Below are 11,774 nucleotides of genomic sequence, written 5' to 3'. Positions count from 1 at the left end.
ATAAATAATTTTGTAAATTGTTTTGAAAAGCTTCATATATATATTATTTATTATCTTAGTTATTATTTGATTTTAGTTTTATAACGGTAAGAAATATATCATTTTATTACTTAAACTAGTTCTTCTCAATTTTAAACCGAAGAAAGTAGAAACAGCACTGTAAGTAAATAAGTGACATTTGATCAGAAACTCTGTTTAATATTCTGTACTTTTATTTTATATATATTTGGACAATAATTTATAAATGATACAAATTATAGTAAAATATAATCATTATGCAAGTTTATTTTCAGCAATATTTCTCTAAAAGTGCGTAAATAATGAATATTAATAATCATACACTATTTTCCAAAGTTTCATGAGAACCTTTTATCGGTATGAACAATATGTCTGGTGAAACAAAACTTGTATTTTCCTTCCTTAATTTTCAACTGACTTGCAGATTGCAACCTGAAGCTTGCAACCTGCAAAACATATACGTACTCGTACACTTCTGGATACTACAAATACATTTGTATATCAATTTCGATTGTATTTTGTAGGTTTTATAATTATAATACCAATGCTACCGGATTTAAGTAAAATACGTTAATTTGTTAAACTTTTTGATGTACAGTACTGTTTAAAATATATAAAAATAAGAAGACGTGGGACGATTGTAATTGAGACAATGCACTATCAGAGACCAAAATGACGTAGAAGTAATGAAAAATACAGGTCATCGTACGGCCTTCGATAAACTTGTTAGATTACATTATTTTTTCATTACTTATTTGACAACCGTAATAATTTGGCATGTTATTTTTGTTTTAGGTCACGGTGCTTTTTTTTTAATTTGTTTACAACGCAAGGGCGTAGAAGAAATCAATTATTCATATGTATACGTGTGGACATACACATTGCGTACTAGAGTTTACCAGTTTTTACGAGTAATTGCTATTTTGGTTTTTGACCTGCGATGACCACAATTAACTGACTTGTAAAGGATTTTTGTAGGTTATCAGTGAGAAAAAAAATGTAGAAAAAAAATGAAAACAACACTTTGTGAATATCATGGGTCAAAGCGCAATTTTGGATTTACCTTTATTGGGAACGCTCAAAGCCGAATAACTGAAACAAAGGATTATTAGAACCGAATGAGAAAATGAGAAGAGAATGATAGAAATAAATAAAGAATCTTTCGAAATTATCTGTTATTTGTAGTAATTTAAAAAAAAAAATTATCACCCTGTTAATTTAGAAATAATTCTTTCATGCCATGATTTATGCTCATTTTAACAGTTGTATGCAAATTATACTTGTAAAAAAAGACGGCCCTTCAGATTTGAAGAAGCCAAATCGTTATAGAAAATCAACAGTTTCAAGATAAAAATGAACTTTTTTTGAGAATGATTTTTATTTCCAGCGAACAATACCAACAAGCCATTTTGGCTCCGGCGTTGTTCAAATTGTTGCAATTTCAATTTTTTATGGCAATCACGGGCATCCCATATTCTAACAGAATAAACCACGAATAATTCGGCAAATTAAATTAAAATAATAGAGATTATTGAAATTTTATATTTTCAATAATCTGATTTATTCAATCAAATATTTGTGTGGGTGTGTAGGTGTTGCAGCCTTTAGCTTATTGCCATATATGGCATGGCCATATATTGCGCTCTAACGTGGAATTTGAATTTTGGAATTCCCGTATCGGGCACTTGTAAATTTGCTTCGACAACGAAGCAAGTGCTACAGGAAATACTTTAATTATTAAAAAAACTGAAATGCCAGGGGATCGCCATCATGGGTGATTTGAAAGACGAGGAAGACGACCAGCAGGAAAGAAGGACAGGGAGTTCAGAACATAGACATCCCTCAAAAGAATGACGAAGTTGAACGCAAACGAATGGACAGGAAAAGACAGGAGGTTGAACACGTTGAGACATAAGGATCAGAAGAAAATGCTGAAATATCACCAGGTAATAAGTCGGAGGAGGATGCACGGGCATTCCCCCCTTTTAGGCACGACCCGTCACACATAAATTGAACCCGTAAACTGTATATATACAGAGTAAGGCAACTGCTACTTTAACTTGAAGTTCTGTTTTTCTCATTCAGAGAGCATTGCCTCCGGTATATCGTGTTAATGAAACAAAAATTCCATTTGTAATAATGAATATGTAGATTTTACTTCCTTACTGCAACTAACGCAATTGAGTGAAGACCTACATTATCATACCACTGGTGACAATTTAATGATAATCTCAAATTCAAAGCATTACAAACATGCATATACTACTGAAATAATGCATTTGATTTATTTAAATCCATCTATCTTACTTATTATTAAACTTGGTGTTTCGTGTAGATCTAATCAAAAAAGACATTAATATGTGAAGACTTATGGACTTTGCTCATTGTTGAAGGCCGTACGGTGACCTATAGTTGTTCATTTCTGTGCCATTTTTGGTCTTTTTGTGGAGAGTTGTCTCATAAGCAATCATACCACATCTTCCTTTTTTTTTTATATAAGTCATGAGAGTGGCTTTTAATTTGTTAGATTTTACTATGAAGAATTTAAAAAGCTTGCATGTAGTTCATAGGTTAAATTGGACCATATTACACGTTGAGTTATATCGCTTGGCTAAGCAAATTATAACTTCGTATGTATAAGTTTTGACTATAAATAGTTATCAAAGGTACCAGGATTATAATTTAGTGCAAATAATTCTCCGGAATGTAATCAGTATGCTATAAAAGTTGACAAACAAGAGCACGTGTTAAAACTAATTGCGACGAGGTTTAGTAACGATGACAACAAAGTCTTATTGTTTTTGTTTTATTTCTAGTTACACATCTAGTTAGAATAAGTATAATAAAAAACACTATCGAAAGCAAACAAACTTACAAAACAAATAAAATTCAGTTTAATTTATGTCTGTGTTCTTGTTAGAACTAGGGTAGCTGTCCTTGTCAGGACACGAATCACTGTGACTGTCAGGACATGAGTCACTTGTTTTGCTACTTTGTTGGTCATCGCTGATAGCTTTGATGCTTTTTTCAGTTACACCACCGGTTTCTGTGTCTTCTGGTTTTGGTTCTTTGTCTTCAATTAAAAACATCAATGAATAAAAGGTATAAGAAGTAAGGATGATACAACATAATCAAGAAATCATTCATTCCAATAAAGTGAATAGAAATAATACTGAGTATATGTTCTTTGTGACGTCATAATCAACGTAATTAAATATGGGCATCTTGTAGATTTATATGATAATACCAGAAAGTATCCCACACGATGGTAAGGGCGACAATTTAAATAGTTATTTTATTAAACTACGACACCAATGACTGGTGTATCCCAAAGATATTTTCGTGTCAGGTTGTGTCAAAAAATGTACACGTTTAATTCGTTTGTCAATTTTCACTGAATTTGTTATTCCAATCAAAATATAATTTATTCTTACAGGCAACACAGACTCAGCTTATATTCATTTTTTAATCATGTAGTTCTATAAAAGTACTTGTGCTGACATGAATTATCATTGATATGGTCATACTTATAGTTTAGTGTAAACATATTTATTTATAGTAGATTGGGAAACAAGTTTTGCAACTTATATTAATCACTTTCCACTTTGCGGGTGCGAGTGCTGCCTTGTAGTGGCATTAGCCGGCACTTTTTCGAAGTCTACAAGGGTGTCTTTAACTTGCAAGAGATGTGTCTCTCTCTTATTAACACGGGTCAGCCATTTATCGTTCCCTTCCAACGGACTATCATCGTTTCTTCAAAACCATACTCGCAAATGGTGTCAAAGGACAGCTGAAAATCCAGTCCCTGAAATTTTCATCACAGACGGAAATCTAAACCCGGAACCTTTGTTTTAGCAGTCTATAAATTAACTGTTTACAAAACTTTGATTTTTTGAAATACTTATAAAGAAATAGATAACCTTAGCTGTATTTGGCAAAACTTTAAAGAATTTTGGTTCTCATTGCTCTTCAACTTCGTGTTTTATTTGGCCTTTTTAACTTTTTTGGATTCTAGTGTCACTGACGAGTCTTTTGTAGACGAAACGCGCGTCTGGTGTAAAAACAAAATTTAATCTGTGAATTTATGATGAGTTTATTCATAAGTAACATTACTAAAATATCATTTAATCTAAGACTGCATTCATATGTTTTCCTGCCAAACACTGTTTCAGTGAAAGGGAGATAATACCAACATTAGTACCAGCCTGCACGAAAAATGGACAAAGTAAAAAAAAAAATGTTTAGGGAGCTGTTAGAACAAGAGGTGGCGAGATAATATAAGATAAAGCTAACTTGTCTGATAACAGGATTCAATAATTATGACTGTATTCCAAACTTCATGCCATTAAATTGCAGAACCTTTTACCTGTTTTAACCGTTTCATAATGTTTTAACAGAAGAAGCATCAAGGTCAATGCGTATTTACATGGTTAACATTCTTACATTTAGACCGATATATATGTAGACTACTTCTTGCATACTACTATAGGACTCGAGTACTTACTGATATCATATGATTTACTGGAAGGCCTAGAATGACTTTTCCCCATGATCCAGCATGTACACTAGATATCTTATTTATTACATATATTCAGTATGTCCTTACAGATACATGTTTAAGGAAATGATTAATATCCGATATGATATGCTAAAAAATGCGTTTTTTAATATTGGGTATAAATTTACATTTTTCCCTACGTAACATATAAAAAAAATTACAATATGAAAAACGAAATGTTTATACATGTAACACAAATTTCCGATACATACAGTAATTGAATGAGATAACTTAATATTGAATTAAGGGTGTACTTAAATGAAAGGGGTAAGTTAACTGTTTGGTAAGGGCCATCCCGATTATAAAGTTCAATGTTACATGATAAAAAATGTTTTGAGTTGACTTTAAAGACATGTGAGAACGCTATTTAAAACCATTTGTGTCAACGTTTAATTCTAAAGCGTTGATTTTTACTTTCCAATTAAGTCAAAATAAGGAATTGATAAAGCGCAGAAAATATAGAATTTATAATTGATACTGTATGTTAGAAGAGCACCAACTAAGGAACAAGTTAATTTAAAAGCTAAATATATTGATAGGTAATGAAGCTCAATTGGTGTATTTTATCTTTTAATTATTTGAAATGGCGAGAAAAGGCTGACTCGGATTTTCAGTTTATATTTGCATTGGTATTATTTGGGTATCAAAATAAAATCAAAAGAAAAATGATATCGAATCTGCTTTAGTTTGGTAATAACCTTTTATGTTGTACTGATAAACCACTGTCCCAGGTTAGGGGTATAGTTGTGATCCCGCTAACTTGTTTAACCCCGTCACATTATTGATGTATGTGCCTTGCCGAAGTCAGGAGCATGTAATTCAGTGGTTGTCGTTTGTTTATGTGTTTACTTACATATTTGTTTTTCGATCCTTTTTTTTTAAATGAATAAGGCCGTTAGTTTTCTCGTTTGAATTGTTTTACATTGTCATAGCGGGGCCTTTTATAGCTGACTTTACGGTATGGGCTTTGCTCATTGTTGAAGGCCGTACGGTGACCTATAGTTGTTAATGTTTGTGTCATTTTGTTTTTTTGTGGACAGTTGTCTCATTGGTAATCACAACACATCTTTTTTTTTTTTTTTTTTATATTTTATGAAAACTTGAAGTCTTTTATGAAAAGAAAATTTGGTGTTATAGGGGAAACTATTAAAGAAATTCGACGTCTGACAAAAATTCCTAAACCTACCCTAATAAATGTTTGTGTGATTTGTTTTTTAATTTTCAGCATGTTCATCATTGTTGCCTCCAAGATATTTCTTGGCTAGACGTCATACACCTTTAATATCATCTGACCGATCATTTCTTTTTCACTATGAATTTTAGATAACAAAGATAAAGGTTGCCCAGTTTAAAACAATGAAAATAGGACCAACATTTGGGCTTATGTGGAGAGTTGTCTCTTTGACAATCATGTAACACTTCCCCAAAATATTTTGGTTTGCTCACAAAGCATGCCCTTATTCCTTTTTTTCAAGTTACTAAATATCTGCCGAAATATACGTATCCAATTGCATTTTAAAGTAATTTTCTTGGCGATTCCAATTTGATAATAGATACAGAAATACGCAATAACCGTGTTGGAACCTTAGAGAACACCAAAGCTGCCATACTAGCACCATAAATAAAGACTGAAGACTTCTGAAATTGAAAATTGACCATACTTTTGGTTTTAAAGAAAAAACAGGTAGCTTCAATCACGCACATCACTAGTCTCTGTTAAAATATAATCATCAAATTTAAGAAAAAACTTCTTCGTCGTCTTTATAAATATTATCATCAATACATTATATTATGTTGGATTTAGGAGAGGGAAGTCTTTTTAAAAAAATACCGGAAATTATCCCTTGTCAATTTTTGTATGTAAAAAGCTGCATAACGTATATAATTTTACTATATAAATCTAATTTTAACTGGAGAACAATAAAGACATAGAAAGGTCATGGCAAGGTAGAGTATAGACGTTTTTAAGATAAAGTTGTATACTGCATGTTTATATATGTTGTAACATCAACAGGTGGTTATTACACATTCTAATATGAGGTTCTTCTTTAGCTTTGGATACAAAGCCATGTTCTAATTTGAATAGAACATGGGTTGCACGTGATTGACGTCACAATTGAAAGTGCAACGTCAGATGAATTTTGAACAACGCCAGACATCAAAATGGACATTTTTTATGGTGTTGCTCGCTAGGAAATTAAATAAAAACATTCTAAAAGTAAGTTTAAATGGTTTTTTTTTTTTTTATTGATAAACTGTTGATTTTTCTATAACGTTTTTGTTCACCACATCAAAATGGCGACATTTCGAGCGTCTACTATAGGTCCGCTTCGAAGTACAAAAGTTCAAAATATTCCTATTAGAATCGAAATAATTCTATCATGCCATGCTCTATGCTCATTTTAACATGGGTAGGCATTATATTTGTAAACATTTAATACCTCGCTAACGCTCGGTATTAAGATATAAACAAATATAATGCCTACCCATGTTAAAATAAGCATAGAGCATGGCATGAAAGAATTATTTCTTAATTTTAATACTGCGTATTGTTGTTCTATATAATGTTTTTTTCCCGAATGTTTACAATGTACAAATGATATGTTCTATATTCGATCTTTATTTTTCAATCTCTCCATGCCGATCGTTTTACAAAACAATACGCGGACACAATATGCCTTTGCACTAGTATCAACAGTATACCACCAAATTAAAAGTTAATTTTACATTGGCTAAATTTGACTTTCACACTTAAAATACTCTCATATTCATGCGAACGAATGATTCAGCACACAAAATTCAAGAACAATTGCAGGTGTGTATTGTCGAAACACAATGTTTCATTGTCTTCTGTTACTTTCGATTGTCCTGTTCTTTATGATTTTATGTTACTAGGCATACATATATTTGTTTTAATATTTAGTGTTTGATTGCTCTACAGTGTCCTTCTGTGTTGAGAACCTTGACATTTCTTGATCAACAATTTACCATAGGGCGTTATTCTTCAATGGTAAACATGGTAATTAAAGTACTCCTGCAAAAAAAAACTGTATTAAAATAAATTTTACATGATTTTATGGAATTAACAAAATACAAATTGAATATTATGTAACATTTATACACTTTTCCATTGTGTTGTGTACTGTAAATAGTATATTTCGTTTACAATTTTGCCTTATGTAGAAACACACTGAAACAATAAAATAAGTATAGAGGGCCTTAAGGAATTAATGAAATATTTAAAACATACATTGTAGTTCTGTTTTCTTTCAACCAGAAGTTGAATCTTTTGATTTTTTATAGGTACTGAATCGTGTCAAAAGATGTCGACTTGGTCATAGTTTCAAGAAATAAAACTTAATACATCTTAGATTCAAACGAGATATTGTAAACTTTATGACTATGGGAGTTTGTGGTATAGTGGATGAACAAATTATAGCTACTGTGTTAACTATACTGGCCTGTATGATAGATGTTATAGGTTTTGCAGCCCCATACTGGTATTTTGATGACAGCGGTAAGGAATATATATATTTTGGAATATGGCAATATTGTACATCGAATCCTGCAACGTCTTGTATTAATCTTCCGAACATTCAAAGTAAGTATACACTACATTCACGGTGCTACATTATGGGTACAAGAAGTTGTTAATTTTATGATTTACCGTATATGATCAGGAATGAGTCATTTAATAATGAAAAGATATGGGATATCCATCCATGATACACAATTATTAGGGTCTTTCCGTTTTAACATTTCCTCGGAGTTAGTATTTTAAAAAATTTTTTTTTAGTATATGCACGCCCCAAAAAATTGAAAAGAAATAACGCTGTAATTGGTGTGCTTCATCTCAAGGTCACATTGGAAATTTGTATTCAATTTGTCTTGGTATCAATCCTGTAATTTTGGATTTTAAACCAATAAAAAATACTTACTTACTTACTTACTTACATTGGACGTGGTCTTCGTTTGGCTTGTTTTTGGTCACTACCAACACACATTGTACAGTCTCTTTGGTCATTGAATTTTTTGTGTTAGCTGTTTTTACTGATATATACTCAATATATCATTTTGTTCACATCATTGAGAAGGATAAACTTTTACTCCTCTACCTCCTCGTTATCGAAATATGTAAATAAGGTAATATGATAATCCTACATAACACTAACCAGAAAAAGAAACTAAACTAGAAGATTAATTTAAAGTAAAGGTTTATGATTACTTATGTCTATGATTTTTGTTGTTTTGGGTTTCTATTTATCTAATGTAGTTTTAAGATAGTAAGCAAAATTCAGGAAAATAGGGGAAATTTAAGGAAAATAACTTCAATAAGGATTCGACTAACGATTTCGTGATGTTTGTGTCTATTTTTGGTGAAATTTGCCTCTGCAGTTTCAGAAGAGGTGTTCTTTATAAAACTTCTAAACTGACGACAGACGACGAACGCCAAGTGATGGGAAACGCCAATAAGCCATGAAGGGAAGTGTAAGTATATTTTATTGATGATATTTTATAATCTGTTGATTATTTTCAGCATGGCAGGTCGTGGTTCAAGCAATGGAGTCTATTGGATTAGTGTTCCTTTTGATGGCTCTGTTCTTCCTATACCCCAAGCTGTTTTGTTTTGAAAGAAGACATTGTATTCGATATCTAGTGGTTTGTTTCCTATTGTCATCAGGTATGGTTATTTAAAAATTTATTAAAAACAAAATAATTAAAGTTGCTAAAACGTATAAATAATAAGTTTGTTTTTGTGTGTACATCGTGTATTTACCCAATGACGATAAAATTGAGGTAGTGTATGTATCGCAGTCAATACATTTGTCTTATAAAAATGATCAATTTTTTGAAATTTCAAAGACAAAATTTTGATTCTTTTGTCCTCTTGTCATCATTTACCTTGTTTTGTATGTATTATTTACGTCTTGATTAAGAGTATGCTGTCTAAGAGTGAATAAAATATTGAAAATCTGTATGTCAGTATACATTGTACATGAAACATTTCTTAAGGAAAGAGAGAACTCACGACCTTAACCATTTCACGTATATAAAGCACACTCCTCAGCAAAAACATTAAGCTAGAAATCATACTCAATTTCACTCCAATTTTACAACCATAATGTTAAATGTACATGTGGATCAAACGCACAGGTACTTGTGGACAGAATACCCTTTGGGTGCCCCTGAGTGGGTATATCCCGAATGACCCCATATGTAGTTTACTGACAACTTCGACATATATTCCCAGTGAAAACAATTTAAATAAACGTTTAATAAAAAATAAATCAAAATTAAACTACACGGGGGGTCATTCGGGATATACCCACTCAGGGGCACAAATGGCGAACAAATAATTTTCAAACGTAGAGGATGTTCGACACTTATTTTGTTAATGCACATAATTCAATTTATTTTCTCTGTTTATATTGCAATTAAATATGACACGTTATTGTAACTATAAGAATAGCCATAGCAAGATTAAGGAGATATAAATTAAGTCATAACATCAACGTGATCAAAGAAAACAAACATGGCACCTAATCACGATGTAAGTTTTGACAATACCCATGTAGATTCATGTTTTGACAATACCTATGCCGGTTAGTGTTGTCCGATTATCAATGAAATTCTTTGCAATATTATTTGATATTCATAAAAGAAGACATCGAATGGATATAAACCGAGGTGAACTAAATATATTTTTCAATTTTCTTTAAATAAATCATCAGGTAACCAGTATAAAAATCCTAATTGAACCAGTCACATGCAGAGTTATCGAACGTGATTATGACTGTAATAGTTGCATATGGCACCCAAAGGTTATCCTGTCCACAAGTACCTGTGATCAAACGTTGTTCGATTTCCGCTATTTTTTTGCTTCGTGTCCATATGTCAAAATTGATTACATTCAATATAAATGTTGACATTTTTATTGTTAGAAAATATGGTAATTGGCTTTGAGTTGTTTTCTGATCTTTGCTCTGGTTGATGTCTCTTTGACACATTCTCCTAATGCATCCTCTATTTTCTTTAAATGGTCCTTTCGGTTTGATTGACAGTTACGACTTTTCGGTTTCTCTTCATTCCACTTCCATGCAATTTTATCGAGCTTAAAGGTAAATATGCTAGATATATACTAACTTGAACTATGGTTAGACGATTTAAATTAAGCTGTTTGTTTTCTCCTTGACAACATTTTTTATGTTTCGGTAATAAAGTTTAGAGACAGGTTGTAGGTATAATTTTACCTAGTTAACTTAATGGGCCCAATTTATAGCAGACTTGTATTAATATTGTTATGAATAACAACATGTACAATGTATGTAATTGTTTTTATATTGATTTTGCCCTGGCCTTTAATAGCTTTTTGTAAAGTATGGCTTTTGTTCATTGAAGGCAGCACGGTGACATGCAGTCTAAATGATTGTTCCCTGGTCTCTGATGGATAGTTATTTCATTGGCAAACATACTACATCTCTTTAATTTTTCTGAGTGTATAACATTCTGTATTAGCTGACTTCGTATCTATCTGGTCATAACATGTTTTAACTGCGTTTTACTCTTCTTTTTTCAGCTACATTTGTTTTACTTGGAGTAATCATATATGGAACAATGGCACCACTGGGTTGGATAGACAACATTTACTTCGGCTTCGCCTTTGTTATTATCTCAGCAGGAATTGCAGTTATTTCTGCATGTTTTCTCTGTCTTTGTCAACAGAAACACAAGATCCAAATAACACATTTAAAACACTACTCAATTATAACAAAACATTCCGGTTAGGTATATTGCTTATCATAAGTGCATGTGTTATAGTGTAACTGTATCAATTATTTACGGATTTCGTTTGTCACACTATGCACGTCTTGTTTATAATAATATAAAAACTGTTATTAAATTGTCAGGCTATAATGTTTCATTTAGTTAATATTGGTTGCTATTGATCGTCAACCAATCTTTTTTTAATTGTTGTCAACCCTTCGAAGTCAAACGAATTTGAATGGAAGATGGTAAATATATTGTAATAATAAGTTTGATGTAAATTTTTAAATTGAATGTCTTTTTGTGAAGTTGGTTGTTTCATTGTTTCTCGGCAGATTCTCTAGAGAGAAACACAACTTCTATGACAGGTGTCGCATAATGAACTGAGAAATTAGCTGTTGACAATGTCTAAGTTGTTTTATGGCATTGTTGC

General features: G+C 31.6%; 1 protein-coding gene across 2 annotated transcripts; it reads left to right on the top strand.

The window, feature by feature from the left end:
- The first annotated feature begins 6,429 nt into the window (after window positions 1–6,429).
- LOC134707425 (uncharacterized) lies at window positions 6,430–11,477 on the top strand. 2 transcript variants are annotated; one of them, XM_063567149.1, is made up of 4 exons: window positions 6,430–6,523; window positions 7,880–8,093; window positions 9,114–9,257; window positions 11,154–11,477. In XM_063567149.1, the coding sequence occupies exons 2-4, from the start codon at window positions 7,973–7,975 to the stop codon at window positions 11,360–11,362; spliced, it is 474 nt and encodes a 157-aa protein (XP_063423219.1). In that variant the 5' UTR covers window positions 6,430–6,523; window positions 7,880–7,972; the 3' UTR covers window positions 11,363–11,477. The 2 variants fall into 2 exon arrangements, with proteins under 2 accessions (XP_063423219.1, XP_063423218.1); XM_063567148.1 differs by having other exon boundaries at window positions 7,880–8,177; window positions 11,154–11,471.
- The last annotated feature ends 297 nt before the right edge of the window (window positions 11,478–11,774 follow it).

Source organism: Mytilus trossulus, chromosome 2, assembly GCF_036588685.1.
Source record: "Mytilus trossulus isolate FHL-02 chromosome 2, PNRI_Mtr1.1.1.hap1, whole genome shotgun sequence".
Taxonomy (NCBI): domain Eukaryota; kingdom Metazoa; phylum Mollusca; class Bivalvia; order Mytilida; family Mytilidae; genus Mytilus; species Mytilus trossulus.
Note: the sequence above shows the minus strand (reverse complement) of the source record. Positions and strands in the feature narration are given on the sequence as shown.

Excerpts from the sequence above, each read along its gene's own strand:
- LOC134707425 (XM_063567148.1), top strand. The coding sequence starts at position 7,973 with ATGACTATGGGAGTTTGTGGTATAGTGGATGAACAAATTATAGCTACT. Across the intron at positions 8,178-9,113 it reads TAATCTTCCGAACATTCAAA|CATGGCAGGTCGTGGTTCAA; the intron begins GTAAGTATACAC and ends GATTATTTTCAG. Across the intron at positions 9,258-11,153 it reads TTGTTTCCTATTGTCATCAG|CTACATTTGTTTTACTTGGA; the intron begins GTATGGTTATTT and ends TTCTTTTTTCAG.